Source organism: Podarcis tiliguerta (genome assembly GCF_965153285.1).
Source record: "Podarcis tiliguerta genome assembly, chromosome: 13".
Lineage (NCBI taxonomy): Eukaryota > Metazoa > Chordata > Lepidosauria > Squamata > Lacertidae > Podarcis > Podarcis tiliguerta.
The window spans coordinates 36990232-37008061 of record NC_139546.1 but is presented as its reverse complement, the minus strand read 5'-3'; the positions used below and the strand labels follow the sequence as shown (position 1 = coordinate 37008061).

The window sequence follows — 17830 nt, the reverse complement described above, 5'->3', positions numbered from 1 at the left end:
CGAAAAACTCGCAAGACGAAAGAGTTTTCTGTTTTCTGAGTTGCTTCGCAAGACGGAACGTCTTGTGCCTTTTTTTTTTAAGCTGCCAATGCATTCCTATGGGAAACCGTCAATACACAGCGGTGCTTCGCAAGACGAAAAAACTCGTAGAACGAAAAAACTCGCAGAACGAATTAATTTCGTCTTGCGAGGCACCACTGTATGTTCCTGAATGCACTCTCTCTACACTTCCTTCAGTGAATGCTAGAGAGCAAATGTTTTGGAGTACGTTGGCAGCTAGTACACGTCTTCAAAGCTATTTGTGTATGTTGCCGAGTGTTCCCTTGTTGATGTGTGTAAATTGAGCACCTACCTGCCTTTGTAGCTGCATGAGAGAGGTGGTGTGGATTACTCTCTGCACATGAGGCTGCTGCCCTTTTGGTATTTGTTTGGTGGCTGTGCATATGAATGTGTGATATTAACAGGTGGATGCCTGCATTTTAAGCATCTCCCTGTCCCTGCATTGGGTGTATGTGAGAGTGTGGATTTCACTGGACATCTACCAGTGCCTCACTATGTGAAATTTAACTCCTTCGTCTCTTTCCAAGTACCTGTCCTTTTAGTCTCTCCGTGTTTATGTACTGTGGCTTTTACACGCTAGCTCTATGCTATACACTGTCATTTTGTGAAGAATCTACAGAATTCCCAGTACACCTGCAAAACTACAAAAAATAGTGGGAACTACTACAAATAGTGGGAACATATATGTGCTCTGGTTCAGGATGGCAGTGGTTGTTTGTTTTTTGGCAGAAGCTGTGTCAGTCATTTTAGTCTGAAACTGGTTTTTGTTTTTTATATAGTAGGTACCATTAAGACACCACCCACAGCTTCCTACCCTGAAAAGAGCCAGCCCTCCCAACTATTACCAAAATCTGACCAAAACTGGGAGATTGTGGAGGCCAAGAAGTCCACAAGAGAGAATCCTTTAATGGAACTGTGTTCTTACATACCTGATCTCAAAGATTCCTGCAGGCAGGGGCAAAATTTCAAAAGCTTTATTACTAACAGATTTCACTGATGAGTCCTGTACACAAGCCTCTTATCATACAGGCCCAAGAAAGTAGAAGAACGTGTCACAATGCTTTGTTCAGTCACCATCAGCTCCTCCTCCAATGCAGATGTCTCTTTGTAGAGAGTTAAGCATGCCCACATGATTCTGCCAATATTGGCCTAATTCTGCTCCAGCTCGACCCAAGGAAACCCCCAACCATTAGAGACGGTGATTTTCATTAAAGTAGAAACACCGAAAGAAGAAAATTGACAAGCAATCATTTGAAGTACTTATTTCAATAGTGTGTGTGAATGTAAATACATGGCTACTCCAGGGGAGAAATAGACAACACGGTGCCCTCCAGGTGCTGTTAAGACTGCAATTCCCATCATGCCTGATCATTGGCCATACTAACTCAGGCCAATGTAGTCCAACCTCATCTGCAGGGCACCACATTGGCTACCCCTGTTAGGGTGTCTCCATGCAAACTGATGCCCATGAAGAATAAAAGAGACAGCACCAGCTTGTATAGAACTAGCAGTTTATGACATCTGCGCAGTTGCAGCTACTAGAAAATTCAGGTGGAATAATGGACGGCTCTGGCCTGTGGCCTCCGGCCCAATTCAGTCAGTGTCACTCTCTGGGCTTTGGGGGATGGGGGAGCCTCCTGAGGGAGCGCAGGGCAGAAAAAGTTCTGCATATCCGTTGCCGCTCGGTGGGGAAGGGGTGGCGGTGGGGAAGTCCAGGCCCACAGGCCCAGCCAGGCCTTGGCTTTGGAAAGCCTCATAGTCAGTCCCAGGGTTTCCTGAGGGCAACCCCTCAGGAGGGGGGCCATCCGCTTGGCGACACACCTCAAAGCGCAGCCAGCGGTACCCGGTGCACTTGCGAGCTCCTGGGCAGCTCTGGATGAGGTGCTGAATGGCTGGGTGGGAGAGGCCAAAGAACTCAGCCCCTGCTGGCTCAAGCTGCGCTGCTCCCACAGCCTCCAGAAGCTGAGCGTGGCAGGCGTCGGGAGTGGAGCCAGCGACCACGCAGCCCGGCTCGTCCTCAGGGGCAATCTCAAAGTGTGGCCCGCCACCGCCGTCCTTGATCTGGCAGGTGTAGAGGCAGCGGTGGACTGGCCTGCGGGTGCTGGCGAAGATCCTGGTGCTGCAGTAACCGACGGGATAGATGGCCGTCTCCGTGTGGAAGCCTGGGCGGTCGGGAACAATTTCCCCCAAGCTGTAGACGGTCAGTGGGCCCAACGCAATGGGTAAAACCGGCCGCCCGGAAGGATCCAAGGGAAGCGGCGGAACCAGCCGGCGGACGCTGAGATCGGGGGCCGCCCTGCGCTTGGAGGCCCGGCCGTTCTCTTTGCCTTTGCGTTCTCGGCGGGGTTTGCGGGCAGCCGGCTCATCCGGCGAGGGCTGCGAAGCGGAAGCGACGGCCGGCAGAGGAGGCTCGTCTTCCGCCAGGGCTTGAGCTTGCAACAGGCGAGCGAGCAGGAACCGGCGCTCTTCCCGGACACGCAGGTATTTTGCCTCGAGCCTGGCAATCTCGTCGCACAGAGCTGCATTCTCGTAAACCAGCACTTTGGCCGCACGGCGCAGGCGCCGGAATTTCAGGCGGTAACGCTCGCCTTGGTTTTTGCGTAGGGTTTTCTTCATGGCAAGGGCAGGATGGAAGGGGGCTCGCTTGAGCAGAGAGAAGCTGGGGGGGAGAAAAGATTCAGGAGGCAATTCCAATATTAACACACACAAACACACACAAAAATCATACAAACATTTCCAGCTCAATATTATTCCCAGGATCAGAGTGAATAACCATCTTTCATAATGCTAAAAAGGCTCAGATACACATTCAGATGAACAGTATACTCCTTGGGTGTACTGCTATCCCTAAACCCAGGCACTAGAATATTTTTGTACCTTCAGGGGTGCCTGAAATTATGCTCAAAAGTACATAGGATCTTTTTTTCTCTCTAACTGGATCTTCACCTGCACATGATGCTGAAGGCTCACTATGGGTTCTTAGCAGCATCTGTTCAAAGAATCTCCTACAAGGAAATTGCACGAGTTTTCCATTCTGACATTTCCACCCCATTTTGCTACCATTTCCCTCCAGTGGCGGTAAAATATTATGGGATTTTAAAAGGCATGACTTCCTGCCCGGTTTCTTATTTTAGATATTAAAAGCATCAAACAAAGGGCAGGCAGTTCTGTAGCAGTGGAGTAAACTGGAGTAACAGAAAATATTAAACACAACCTCCATAAAACTAGGAGTACTTAGCAAAGCTCCTCTCTGGAAAGGAAGTGGAATGAGGAAGCCGTAGCCAAAGAATTTAGAAAGCTTTGATAGCAGTTTATAAAATTATGTATAGCAAGGATGGGGAACCTCCAGAGGTTGCTGAACTGTAACCATAATCTCTGGCCATTGATCACATTGGCTGAGGGCTGAAGGGAACTGGAGTGCAATATCTGGAGAGCTACAGGTTTCCCAATCCTGATATATAGTGTGGATATGTGTTTTCCCACATCCCTGTTCCATATTAGACCATACTGCCCTGTGATCCTCAGATGAAGGGTGGTAAAAACAACAAGAACTCAGGGTGACTCAGTGAAATGTACTGGCAGTAGGATCACGACAGATCAGGCAAATGGCCCATCTAGTCTAGCATCATGGAAGGTATTCGTCCTATACACACATCATACATGTAAAGCACATGCAACACACGTTTACAGCTCATGGCTCCCACCCCTAAGAATCCCCGGAGTTAAGGGTGCTGGGAACTGCAGCTTTGCAAGGGTAAAACTACAACTCCCGGGTTTGTTTTTTTGAGATGCCGCATGCTTTAAACGTATGGTGCGGATCTGTCGCCTAAGTTTTACTCAAGGCAGACCCAGTGAAAGTAATGGGCATGACGAAGCTAGGGCCCGTTCATTTCAACAGGCCTACTCCTGAGCAAAACTTAGTCGCCTACCATCCCTGCTCTCACAGCGGCCAGCCAGATGAAAGCCTAAAGCAACTTATGCTTGCAACTTATGCTGAATTTGGGGGTCGGTGCGACACATGCAGCGCTTTTACCAAGGAAGCCGCTGCAAATGATGCAACTGCCTGCAAACAATCGATGCTCGGCCACGGAATCCCCCCTCCTATTCCCCTCTTTCATTTGCAGCCCCCCAAGCTTCTCACCTAAATGTTGCTGCTGCTGCGGCTGCTCCCTTTCCTCTCCCGGAAGCTCTGGCGGGGACCGGAAGCTTCCCTGCGCCGCGCGCCCCGCCTGTGTAACCCTTTCCTCCCTGGACAAAAGGACAGCCTGGTTTCCAATCAGGAAGGGGCGGGGGGAGTCGCCAACCTTTTGCTTCGGGCGGGGCATCAGCGGGGTAACAGTGTCAGAATGTGGACTGAAAAGTCCTGAGCGATGCTGGTCACAATGCGAAAAGCCCTCCTCGTTGCCTCCGGCGCACCTCCTGCTCCCTCTGCGGAGTGGGAGCCAGCCCTGCGCTGCTGCTGCATCGCTGTCTCTCTAGGCCGGAGAAAAGCCATATCCCTACGCCTGTTAAATGGAGCCCCATCAGGAGACAAAATCTGCACCTGGATTCTCGGAAGGGGTTAGGGAGGGAAGCCAGAATTCCGGCTGAGAAGGAAGTGGGGAGTCTTATTTACCAAGGCGGGTGGTACCAGGTTCAAGTCCTGGCATCTCAGGTACTGCTGGGAGAGGCCCCTGCCTGAAACCCTGGAGAGCTCCCGCAATCCGTGTAGACAGTATTGAGCGAGATGGACCAATGGCCTGATGCACTTTTCCATTTTTGCCCTATGAGGTGTGCAACATGCTAACAAACACTGCCTTGTTTCATGTTAAATGTCACCAGAGCTGGGGAGAAATCATAGAATCATAGAGTTGGAAGAGACCACAAGGGTCATCGAGTCCAACCCCCTGCCAAGCAGGAAACACCATCAGAGCACTCCTGACATATGGTTGTCAAGCCTCTGCTTAAAGACCTCCAAAGAAGGAGACTCCACCACACTCCTTGGCAGCAAATTCCACTGTCGAACAGCTCTTACTGTCAGGAAGTTCTTCCTAATGTTTAGGTGGAATCTTCTTTCTTGTAGTTTGTATCCATTGCTCCGTGTCCGCTTCTCTGGAGCAGCAGAAAACAACCTTTCTCCCTCCTCTATGTGACATCCTTTTATATATTTGAACATGGCTATCATATCACCCCTTAACCTCCTCTTCTCCAGGCTAAACATGCCCAGCTCCCTTAGCCGATCCTCATAAGGCATTGTTTCCAGGCCTTTGACCATTTTGGTTGCCCTCCTCTGTACACGTTCTAGTTTGTCAGTGTCCTTCTTGAACTGTGGTGCCCAGAACTGGACACAGTACTCCAGGTGAGGTCTGACCAGAGCAGAATACAGTGGCACTATAACTTCCCTTGATCTAGATGCTATACTCCTATTGATGCAGCCCAGAATTGCATTGGCTTTTTTAGCTGCCGCGTCACACTGTTGGCTCATGTTAAGTTTGTGGTCAACCAAGACTCCTAGATCCTTTTCACATGTACTGCTCTCAAGCCAGGTGTCACCCATCTTGTATTTGTGCCTCTCGTTTTTTTTGCCCAAGTGCAATACTTTACATTTCTCCCTGTTAAAATTCATCTTCTTTGTTTTGGCCCAGTTCTCTAATCTGTCAAGGTCATTTTCAAGTGTGATCCTGTCTTCTGGGGTGTTAGCCACCCCTCCCAGTTTGGTGTCATCTGCAAATTTGATCAGGATGCCCTTGAGTCCATCATCCAAGTCGTTGATAAAGATGTTGAATAAGACCGGGCCCAAGACAGAACCCTGTGGCACCCCACTAGTCACTCTTCTCCAGGATGAAGAGGAACCATTGATGAGCACCCTTTGGGTCCGGTCAGTCAGCCAGTTACAAATCCACTGAGTGGTAGCATAGTCAAGACCGCATTTTACCAGCTTCTTTACAAGAATATCATGGGGCACCTTGTCAAATGCCTTGCTGAAATCAAGGTAGACTACATCCACTGCGTTCCCTTCATCTACCAGGCTTGTAATTCTGTCAAAAAATGAGATCAGGTTAGTCTGACATGACTTATTTTTCAGAAATCCATGCTGACTATTGGTGATCACAGCATTCCTTTCTAGGTGCTCACAGATTGTTTGCTTAATGATCTGCTCCAGAATCTTCCCTGGTATTGATGTTAGACTGACTGGGCGGTAATTATTTGGGTCCTCTCTTTTCCCCTTTTTGAAAATAGGGACAACATTTGCCCTCCTCCAGTCTGCCGGGACTTCGCCTGTTCTCCAGGAATTCTCAAAGATGATTGCCAGTGGTTCTGAGATCACATCTGCCAGTTCTTTTAATACTCTTGGATGCAGTTCATCTGGCCCTGGAGACTTGAATACATCTAAACTAGCCAAGTATTCTTGTACTATCTCCTTAGTTATTCTGGGCTGTGTTTCCTCTGCTGAATCATTTCCTCCAAATTCTTCAGGTCGGGCATTGTTTTCTTTATCGGAGAAGACTGAGGCAAAGAAGGCAAAAAATGGCCGCCCAAATCCACCTCAAAATCCTCTCCTTCTAAATTTCGTGCCAGATATGTTACCATTTTTTCCTACATCCTAACACTGACTTTCAGCGACATCTGATGGTATCTGATATTTGACATCCAATGTTAGACAGGTAAAGCGGACCGTGAGACTTCTGAGTGCGTGTAAACCACCTAAGCTAATGCCCTTCAGAACACCGTGTGGAAGTAAATTCCGGAATTAAATTTTTAAAAGATTGCTTAGGGCCTCTGCACGTGTTCAAAGACAATTCCGCCTTGACTTCACATCCTTTGTGGGCACTATGTCCTTGCTGTCACTGAAAGCATACGAAAGCATATTCGGGGTGGCGCCTATTAAGCAATTGGCACTCCTTTCCTAATACACAGTGTCTTCGGGGCAATTTATTTTTCTAACACTTTCCCCACTGGGGAATGCCAAGTTGGTTTCCCCCCGTTGTCCTCTATTCTCGTGGGACTAATGAAACAGTATTTCTGCCCTACAGACATAATCTGATCCAGCCAGGCTGGCTGGCTGACAACGCGTGGGTGAAGAAATGAATTACCCAAGGTCATTTTACTACAAGGCGCGCCACGACTCATCCACGGAGCCCTTCGGCTTTTGCCATGGGGTTTGGGGCGGCGAGTGTGATTCCAGCCCCTGACAACCGCCCCCCCCCCCATCAGCTCTCGTCCCTGCCTGGGGGGAGATGTGGGGGGAGGTCGGAAGGCGGCACACGCGAGATCTCCGGTCTCTACTGGCTGCTAGTGCTCCTGGTGCGCCGGAGAAGGGAAGGGGGGAGCGGAGCCAAGCGGGAGGGCCAGGCGGGCAGGAGGAGGCGGAGCTGGGCCTGGCGGTGGTGCATTGTCTGCCGGGCTTAACCCCTCGCGTGCTGCGAGCCGTGCAGGGGGGCTATGGAGACGGTAAGGGGTGGCAGCGCAGGGCGGGCGAGGGGCTGGGGAGGAAAGGGGGAGCCTTCGCCGGACGGCACCCGGCTGCGCACAGTACCAAGGGACCTTGGAGAAGGCCAGGCCGTACGCTGCCCCGGGAGCGGGAGAAGGGACAAAGATCCTGGCAAGGGGGTGGGGGCCTGGAAACGAGGCTCAGGTCTCCAGGCCCGGGCATCGGGCAAAGGGGCCCTCGCGGAAGGCGCGCCCCGAAGCTGCTGCGCTTGTGCGCTCTGGCCGGGGCTGCGAGATGTTGGGTTTATGGAGAGCGCGCTCCCTCTGCCCCGGCATGCGGAGATGAGGGAGCCCAGCAAAAAGCAAGAATTTGGGAGGTACAAGGAGGCTACGGAGACCTCGAGATTCCTGTAGGGAAGGACCTGCGGTTCCGAGGTGCGAAGAGGAAGGTGTAAGCATGTCGCCCCGATCCTTCCCAAGCGCGATCCTTTGCAGAGAGGGGGCCGCTCCCTTTAGGCCCCGAGCGGACCTGCGGGATGTGCGTGTCCCTGGGGCATGCGCGTGGCACCGTAAACCTAAGCGGGCTCAGTTTTCCTTCCCAGCTTCGGTTCCGCCACAAGATTTCCCCTGGGTCACGCCATACATTCACAACACTCCAATACCACCTTAACAGTCCTGGAGAATCCTGGGAACTGTAGTTTGTCGAGGGTGCTGGAACATGTAGTTCTGCGGGGCCAGCAGCCTTGACAAACTACAGTTCCCATGATTCTTTTTTTTGGGGGGGTGGGAGCCCAAAAAAGAGTGATACAAGAGTAGTTTCAAGGTATGGTGCATGAGTGGCCTTGGTATGACAAAGAGTCTAACTTGGAGACTTGTTTTTTACTAGGTGTGATTTACATTGTTTTATCTTACCCTCTGCATACATGCGTCATTCTCACAACAACCCTGAAGGGTGAGCTCTGATTCGCCTTTATGCCAAGCTACAATTCCCAGGATTTTTTGTGGGAGAAGCTGTGACTCTTAACAGTGGTATAAGGCTGCTTTAAAGTTATGGTGTGGGTGCTAAATGTCTTCCTGCTGGCTTGCCCTTTCCTCTCTCATCCCTGTGCCTGTAAGTGTCAGAGAGGGAGAGAGGGATGCTGCTTCTACAGCCCAATAGCACCAGACCTCTACACCTTTACTACCTTATCTGGCAAAATCTTTATCCAGGCCAGAGCTAGTAGTGTGGGAGCCTCACCCAGCTTTGTCCTCATCTACTGACACTCTCTTCTCTCCCATGCAGATGGAATCGGTACCCTACCCAGGCTTCCCAGTGGATGCTGAAAACAATGGACCCTTTCCTCTGGAGGAGGACGATCCCAGCGTCCCAAAGTACAATCCGCTTTCTTTCTCCTTTTCCTTTCCTTACCTTTATAAACCCCATGAGGGCTGCTCAATTCTTTGCCCATTTATCTGGGAGTGAGTGAACTCAGCTGGGTCTTTCTTCTGGGGAAACATGTGCAAGACCAGGCTGTGTGACACGTAACAGTCCTGGGGTTGCATATGCTCTGATGTCCATGTGGCGCTTGAGACTTCGATGTGGCACTTTTGCAATAATTCTGGTCTTGGCAGGTGGTGGTGGTTGTAGAACTGCGTGCCCAAGGAAGATTGGCCTCTCCCAATTCCCTGGGCACCTCCCCTCATTCCACAAACATGGGGCCACCACCGAAAAGGCTCCGTCATGGGCCACCATCAACCAGGCAGGGCCCTGTGAAGACACCACCACTAAGGCCTCGCCTGCCCATTGCAGTGTTTGGTGTGGTTGACCTAGGCATCATTTGTGCAATACAGAAAGGAGAGTCACTTAGGAGAAAATGACCAGTGTTCTTCTGGTCAATGTAGGTCTTTGATTCACAGGCTCAGGGAACCCACATTTCAGTGTGAACATCCACTTTGTGAAAAAAACTAAAGGACTTTTGGGCCACCCCAACCCTTGGATTTTTATTTGTTTTTAATGGGCATGTGAGATTTGTGTGAGGAAGGTTCTGTAAGGTTGCCCTGTCTAAATGGCTTGTCCTTTAGGTTCGCAGTCGTCAAACCACATTTCCCCTGGATGGAGCACGGGGAGGAGATGCAGCTGCCAGAGCCAGGAGAGAGGCAGGAGCTGACAGTGGTCAATGCAGGTAAGGAGCAATGGCTTGCTTGCACGGAGGGGACAATGCGGTCTAGTGGTTAGAGCTTTGGACTTTGGGGAAACCAAGCTCTACATCCCCACATGACCAGGATGCTCACAGGGGTGACTTTGGGCTGGTTGGTCTTAGGCCTGCGATGATTTTGTTATATGCTTGATTTTCACAGCATCATAAAGCTGTAGAGTTGGAAGGAACCCTGAGGATTGCCTAGTTCAAAACCCCCTGCAGTGCAGGAATATGCAGCTGTCCGCTGGTCTCCCAGAACCAGACGAGGCATGAAAAGGGCAGAGGAGAGGTTGGCTGCATGCAGGCACAGTTTCTGATTGCTAGAAAAAAGACCTGGTGAGGAGGGAACATAGGAAGCTACGGGGAGGCAGGGATCTTCAGTCTCAGCAACTGCTCCATGGAGACAAAGCCCCTCCCATAGGGTGGGAGATGAGTTGCTGTCCCCAGTGGCGGAGATTCATGCTCCAGCACTGGGGGGGGGGGGCAGAGAGCAGGCGGGTGCAGGGCTGGCACACGTTCTGGGGGCGTGGCATGCTGCCTGCGGGGGCGTGGCACCCAGCGTGGGCAGGGGGGCAGCTGCGATGGCACCCCACCGGGATCGCACTGCTGGGGGCGGTGCGCTCCCCCCCGCACTCCTCTTCCTCCGCCACTGGCTGTCCCCATTAGACCTGACACTCAGCCAAGTCTGTGAGGGTCGTGTTTTTGCTAATAAAGAATTAACTCCAACTTTGAACTGTGTAACAACAACAACAATTTGTTTATACCCCGTCCATCTGACTGGGTTTCCCCAGCCACTCTGGGTGGCTCCCAACAGAGTATTAAAAACACAATGAAACAGCATACATTAAAAACTTCGCTAAACAGGGCTGCCTTCAGGTGTCTTCTAAAAATCAGATTTATTTCCTTGACACCTGAAGGGAAGGCGTTCCACAGGGAGCGTGCCACTACTGAGAAGCCCCCTTTGCCTGGTTCCCTGTAGCCTCACTTGCCTACACGCTCCTGTGACAATAGGCCTGATCCAGCACAGCACTTCTTCACGATCTTCCTTTCTCCCACCAGGTTCTGACACACCAAGTGAGGAAGAGGAGGAAGTGGTGGAAGGTGCTGAGGAGCAAGGAGCCTCCACTTGCCTGGAGAGCTGGGACTGGGGCCAATCAGCAACAGGAGAGAAGGATGCGGAGGCCTCTGTCACCATAGACCCTCGGCCGTTCCGCTGCTCGGAGTGTGGCAAGGGCTTTGCCCAGAGCTCAAACCTGGTGAAGCACCAGAGGATCCACACCGGGGAGCGCCCGTTCCGGTGCCCCGAATGCGGCCGCGGCTTCAGCTGGAGCTCCTCACTGGCGGAGCACCTCAAGGCGCACGGCGGGCGCCGCCCCCACGCCTGCGGCGAGTGCGGGAAGCGCTTCGCCCGGGGCTCTACACTCGCGGAGCACCAGCGGGTGCACACGGGGGAGAAGCCTTTCCGGTGCCACCAGTGCGGAGCCCGTTTCTCACAGAGCTCCACCCTGGCGCACCACTTGCGCACGCACTCAGGCGAGCGCCCCCACGCCTGTCCCGACTGCGGGAAGCGGTTCGGGCGCAAGTCCACCCTCGTCACTCACCGGCGGACCCACACCGGCGAAAAGCCCTACCTGTGCAGGGAATGCGGCCGCTGCTTCGGCGTCAGCTCTGACCTGGCCAAGCACGTGCGCAACCATCGCGCCAACGGCAGTGGCTGGGGGAATGCCGCTGCAGAAGTGCCCTGCCCTACTCCGCTGCCAGCCGCAGATCTGGGCAGGCAGCAAAATGAATATGCTTCGCTTGAGGGCTCAGATGCAGGTGGGCAGCAAAATGACCGTGCAGAGGAGGAGGAAGAGAAAACCTTTATGTGCTCTGAGTGTGGGGAAGGCTTTGGGCAGAGTTCTGAGCTGACTCAGCATCAAAGGATCCATCTGAGTGAAGTTGCGCACTGCTGCCATCAGTGTGGAGAAACCTTCCCTGACCAGTCAGAACTAGGCGCCCACGTGGCAAGTCACAGTGTGGAAGAGAAGCCACACAAATGCTCTGACTGTTATGCTTGCTTCTCTGAAAACTCTGCCCTCCAGATACATCAGAGACTACACCTTGGAGAGTTATCCCACTTCTGCCACCTAGGAGGAGAGAACTTCCCTGATAACTCTGACTTGGAGGAGCCCCACAGCACCCACAATGGGAAGCAGAATCCTTTTGAGTGTCCGGAGTGTGGGGCCCACTTTGCTGAGGCCACTGCTTTGGCCGCACACCAGACAACCCACCTGGATGTGGAATCGTTTCCCTGCCCCCAGTGTGGGAAAACCTTCCTTGACCGCGATGAGTTGGCCCTTCACCAAGTGAGTCATGCTGGCAAAGGAGATGAGGAGGCAGAAGAGAAGCCTTATAAATGTACCATCTGCAGCACTTGCTTCCCGGACAGCAGTGATCTCCTGGCGCATAAAGTGAGCCATGGGGCGGATGGAAGATCCCACTCCTGCCACCAGTGTGGCGAAACGTTTCCTAGTGACTCAGAGCTTGCCATGCACCAGCTGAGCCACACGACAGAGGCTGCCTTAGACAAGCTGTACTCCTGCGGCGTGTGCGGCAAGTCCTTTGCGCTGTTTGCTACGCTGGCGGCGCACGAGCGCACCCACATGTCAGACGACGATGCCTACCGCTGCCCGACGTGCGGCGAACGTTTTCCAGACAGCGGCAAGCTGGGGAGGCACCAGCGTCGCCACTTGGGCGAGGAGAGGCCTTTCCGGTGCCCGGCGTGCGGCAAGGGCTTTGTGTTGCTTTCGGGGCTGCGGCAGCACCAACGCGACCCTCCGGCCCGGTGTCCTCAGTGCGGCGAGACCTTCATGTGGCACTGCCGACTCACCGAGCACTGCCGCAGCTGCCACCCGGCGGAGCGCCCCTACAAATGCCCCGATTGCGGCAAGGGCTTTGCGCAGAGCTCAAAGCTCCTGCGCCACCAGGTGACGCACACCGGCGAGAAGCCGTTCAAGTGCCCCGACTGCGGCAAAATCTTTAGCCAAAGCTCCAACTTGGCGGAGCACCGCCGCACGCACGCCCCGGGCAAGGCGCATTGCTGCGCCATCTGCGGCAAGGCTTTTGCCCTGGGGTCCTACCTAGCCAAGCACCAGGCCACGCACACGGGCGCCCGCCCTTTCCGGTGCACCGAGTGCGGCAAGGGCTTCCGGCAGAGCTCCAACCTCATCCAGCACCAGCGGACGCACACCGGCGAGAGGCCCTACGCCTGCGCCTCCTGCGGCAAATCCTTCACCCAGAACTCGCACCTGGTCAAGCACCGGAGAGTTCATACAGCTGAGAGGCCGTACCGCTGCCCCGTCTGCGGCAAGAGTTTCCGGCAGCGTGGCAACCTGGCTGAGCACCAACACCAGCACGCCGGCACCCGCCCATATGTCTGTGGCGCCTGCGGGAAGTCGTTCCGGTGGAGCTCCGCTTTCTCCAAACACCAGCGTACTCACCTTGCTCCCTGACCCTGTGAGGGAGGGGAGGGGGGAAAGCAGGAAGTCCTTCCCCCATATTTGGCCTTCTCCAAGCACCAACGGACCTCCCTTTCTTGGTCTCTGTTTCCTACATCTAAACAGGAGATCTCTTTCTAAGAATACAGACCAGTGGACTTGGGCTGTGCCCTGATCCTGACCTTTCGTCTTAAACTTTGCCCCTTCAGTCTGACCCTGACTATAGCCTTCTGCTTCCTGACTCTGAGGCCTGGCCTTCACGCAAACAGGAAATTAGAGGATTTTGAAGCTCTAACGGTGCTGACGGAATCACCCTTTGCAAACTGATGGCCTCGCAACTTCAATTCCCTCCCCCTTCTCTAAAATCTAAAATGATCTTCATGCTGTTTCTGGGAACCTCGTAGATTCCTGTCTCGTTCTCTGAGCATCGCTAATCTTTGTCGTCATGCCCTGGTTAATTTTCTAATTTCTAATTTCAGACTTCTGATTCTTATCTTTAAATTTCAGCGATCTGAATTCAGTCCCTGACCGAATTATGTAACACCTGAAACTTTATATTTAGCCTGTGTGAGACTCCCATTTCAAAGCCTGAAATTCTAACCAGCAAGTCCTCAACTTCATCCTTGAGCCAGTCTTGTTTCCCAGATGTTAAGGAGACCCCAACGGAGAAGTGACAGACATTGAAGCTGGCCATTGTCCTCTGAACTTGAACTCAGGGCTTCAGGTCTTACTTTGTTTCCAGCAGGAGCCTGTTAAATGTAGCATGGTCTTCTGTTCTTGGACAGCATGAGCTTGTTGAGAGGAGCGGGGGCAGTGATAGTCAAAACTATATTTTGTAAAATTGGGAAAACATTTGAGAAAATTTGTTTATTTTTCTGTTACATTTATTCTGCTGTCCCTCCAAGAAACTCAGGGCAGGTCTTTTGGGCGTTAGTTACTGCCCTTTTATCTTCCCTGTTGTCCTGTGAGATGGTTTGGGCTGTTTCCCCCCTCAAAGTTACTAAAAACAGCTTTGTGGCCCAGGTCTCTGGGCGAGTGGGAGCATTTCTGCCCTCATGGAAGCTTTTTTGGAAGAGGACGGCCTGGCATTTCTGTCCTCACATCATTGTCCTCTCTATTCTGAGGTCACATTCACACCATACACTTAAAGTACCCTGATACCACTTTAAACAGTCATGGCTTCCCTCAAAGGATTCTGGGAGCTGCAGTTTGTGAAGGGTGCCGAGGGCTGTTTGGAAACCCCTGTACCCTTCAAAGAGCTACAGAATTCCCTGTGAAGAGGGATCAGTCGTTAAATGACATCCGGCGGCCATTTTGTGTGAGCCACCGGTCCAGCTGAGGAAGCAAGATTCATGCCAGCAATGGGAAACCTGTGGCCTTGCGGATGTTGCTGGAGTCCAGCTCCCCACAGCCCCGGGGGACATAGCTGTCAGGGATGATGGGAGTTGTAGTCCAGCAACATACTGAGAGGGCTGTGAGCTCCCCCATTCCTGGTCTAAACCATTAAGGGCAACGAGTGAAAGGAAGGAAGGAAAGTGTAAATATAGCTAGTTTGCATGATGTTTAAACAAACAGGAAAAGCAAATCTCTTCCCACAAAGGGGCAAAACGTCGTCACCTCTTAGTTTCTTTACTTTCTGTTCCTCTCAGGCTGAATGGAACTATTGCATTCGACTCACATCTTGAACAGGGGGTTGTGGAGGAAATGAATGAGGCTGATGCGTGGCATATTTTCTTTATTGCCTTTAAAAGAAACTGCTGTTTGGGGAGGGATTCATCTGGTTCAGGATATTGGAGACGGGGTAGGGAAAGAAAATTCTTCCTGGACAAGAGTTTTAAAAGTGTTCTTTGGAATATATATATATATATATATATATATATATATATATATATATATGAATGCATTGTGCTGAGTATCAACTCCCACGCCCCTTATTAAAAACTAATGGGCTTTAGTCAAAAGGAATCTTTCCCACAAGTGGAACTCCCTTTTAATGACCCCCCCCCCAAAAAAAGCCCAAACGAATCCCCTCTGAGATTCATTTATTTTTTATTAACAGGGTGGAAAGTTTCTTAGAAATGAAGTTAGATGGAAATGCTAATATTTGTCATAGTGATATACCTATCATAAAAGACAGGAGAGAGAGGACATCGGTGACACCCCATTGCAATTCACATGTTTATTCAGAAATGAGCCCCGCAGTGTTCAATGCAGGTGTGCCGGGTTCCACGCAACGTTGTGGGTGCCCAGTGTGCATGTGTGACTAGGAGGTCGTGTCTTGTATGGGTGCTGAAGGGCTAGGCTGTGGCAGAAGTAGGGAGCCTGTGGCCTTCCAGATTTTGTGAGACTACAGTTCCCATCATTGTAGCCATTGGCCATGCTGGCTGGGGCTGATGGGAGCTGGAGTACAGTATCATCTGGAAGGCAACAGGTTCTCCACCTCTGGTCTGGGCTAAGGCACAAAATAACATTTTGAGCTTCTGTGTTTGTAGAAAAACTCAAGTCAGACCACTGGTCCATCTAGCCAGCCAGTATCATCTACACTAAATGGTCTGTTTGGTCCTTTCCCAGCCCGGCTTCCTTAGGTCCATTTTCAAAGCTGGAGATACCAGGGACTGCTCATCTGCTGAAGCCTCTGCTCAACCCCTGAGCAAAGGGTCTTCTCCCATTTTATGCTTCCGTTAATGGCTGGGTGCTACTTGGCTTGTATGCGCATGGTCTTCCGTGATTACAAAAGGCGTAGTCAGATCCGGGTGCCCTTCTGTGATGATTTAAAAAGAAACGATAATAATTCTGCTCCAAGGTGACGAAAATTCCGCAACGGCAAAAAGGTGGATTCTGCAACCTGAATAAAATTATGCAAATGTGCATGGTTTATCTTTGTTTTTTGCTTCATTTGTTTTGCTGGTGATGCTTGGAATGGGGCAGGGCAAGGAGGAGAACTGAACTCCCCACCGTCCCTGGCTGCTATAAATCTTATGCAGCAACTGTTTGCGCTGCTGAGATTCACCACCCACAGGATTAAATGTATCTTTAAACACACAAGAAACTTGGTTCTTGGGTGCGTGGGTAGAATGAAACGGAAGGGAGCTGAATGCAGTGGCCAATCTCATTCTAAACCTTTTTTCTGCTGTTGTGTAATTGCAACATATACACCGCCTGATTATAAGGGTATGTTGTTTTAAGTGAATACAGATTGGGTTGTAAGCAGGTTTGAACCACAGACCTAACAACAGCTTGCCAGGGATGTAACAGTTAAGATTCTGCTCTACACTGCCAGACATCATCGGATTTCAGCTGGTGGGCAGGAGGAAGAAGAGGCTATTTCCCCCTTTAGCTCCTCCCAAACTGGAGAAATGCAGTCCAGCCACAGGAGAAATGGGCATCATTCAAATATGGAGTAAGTAATGCAGCAGAGCCAGCAGTAGTCATGGTTGGGATTGTTACGTCTTCAACAGGTATATGAATGCATATTCAGTAAAGTGAGCAAGCACTTGACTCAAAAGTTGTTTTTGGTTTTTTTTAATGCAACAAATAGTGTGGATATGGCGCTGTCCAATAATTAATGCAGCAGCTATTCTGGGGGGACGCAAGCAGTAAAGGAAGGCCCCCTCTGTTGCTGCTATAACTCACCTTGCCCACCAGAGGGCAACTGTTCTCAATGTCAGAACTGATTCTCCATCTAATCACTGTTTCTCCAGCAGGGCATCTGCACCTGTTGGATTTATGGCTGCTATAAAGGTGTTTAAGGCAGAGTACCTCTGTCTATGGGAAAATGATGGGCAAGGATAGTGTTTTTGGAGGAACTGCAGACTGGGGTATGTGGGAAGTGTACTCTGAAGGTGGGCCCATGGATCCAGTCTTGTGTGACAGGCAGGTGTTAGCATGTATGGGCCTGTTTAGTTGTCATGTGAAACTTTCATGTATGTACATATCATGATGATAAGCAGTTCAGGTGATTGGGTTACTACAATGCACTGGGGGGGGGGGGCTTCCCTTGCACTCAATCCTGTTTTTAAGCAGAGTTTGGATGGCCATCTGTCACGGACCCTTTAGTTGAGATTCCAGCATTTCAGGGGGGTGGACTAGATGACCCTCAGAGGTCCCTTCCAATTCTATGATTCTAAGCTGCACTTAGTGGAGAATGCTGTAGCACCATCACTGACAGGTAGTGAGATTGCACATGCCTGCATAGAATGCCTCTGCTCAGAGATCTGCGCTGGTTGTATATAAAGCCCTTAACAGCTTGGGACCACTTTACTTGCAGGATCACCTAACCCCATATATGCCCACTCAATTGCTTCAACCTGCACAACTGGCATTGTTACACATGCTGCATAATGCTTGTTCCACTCTTTCCAGTGCCTGCTTAAATATTTCAAAAACCAGGACACCCCAAAGGTTGTTTACAAAAAATGTGACTTGCCTAAGATTCTGCCTTTCAGAATTTCCCCCCAGACATCCAATTCCTTCTTTGAAATCCTGTTAATGTCTGGGGAAATCCGGACATATGACAGCCCTAGGCTTAAAACATTTTGGTTTAGGCAAGCCTATTCAGACATGTAGAAGTTCCATGCTGCTTTTGATCAATACGTGTTTTAAACTTCTTTTATCAATACTTTTTATGTTTTATTATATGTTTTTGGTAAATCACAGTTTTGATGAATAGAAAGGAAGGAAGGTCGTTTGAGCGGTGAACCTGCA

At 51.0% G+C, this 17830-nt stretch overlaps 2 protein-coding genes across 5 annotated transcripts; one reads left to right on the top strand and one right to left on the bottom strand.

Annotated features, from left to right (window-relative positions):
• Nucleotides 1–1018: 1018 nt before the first annotated feature.
• On the bottom strand, nucleotides 1019–8724 carry TBRG1 (transforming growth factor beta regulator 1). 2 transcript variants are annotated; one of them, XM_083409756.1, is made up of 2 exons: nucleotides 7869–8724; nucleotides 1019–2719 (listed from the first exon to the last, which is right to left on the bottom strand). In XM_083409756.1, exon 2 carries the CDS (start codon nucleotides 2674–2676, stop codon nucleotides 1654–1656), a length of 1023 nt encoding a protein of 340 aa, XP_083265882.1. In that variant the 5' UTR covers nucleotides 2677–2719; nucleotides 7869–8724; the 3' UTR covers nucleotides 1019–1653. The 2 variants fall into 2 exon arrangements, with proteins under 2 accessions (XP_083265882.1, XP_083265881.1); XM_083409755.1 differs by lacking the exon at nucleotides 7869–8724 and adding an exon at nucleotides 4365–4889.
• Nucleotides 6583–16001, top strand: LOC310662691 (uncharacterized protein). 3 transcript variants are annotated; one of them, XM_083409662.1, is made up of 4 exons: nucleotides 6583–7138; nucleotides 8753–8841; nucleotides 9532–9632; nucleotides 10707–16001. In XM_083409662.1, the coding sequence occupies exons 2-4, from the start codon at nucleotides 8753–8755 to the stop codon at nucleotides 13139–13141; spliced, it is 2625 nt and encodes an 874-aa protein (XP_083265788.1). In that variant the 5' UTR covers nucleotides 6583–7138; the 3' UTR covers nucleotides 13142–16001. The 3 variants fall into 3 exon arrangements, with proteins under 3 accessions (XP_083265788.1, XP_083265786.1, XP_083265787.1); XM_083409660.1 differs by lacking the exon at nucleotides 6583–7138 and adding an exon at nucleotides 7145–7491; XM_083409661.1 differs by lacking the exon at nucleotides 6583–7138 and adding an exon at nucleotides 7506–7921.
• Nucleotides 16002–17830: the final 1829 nt, after the last annotated feature.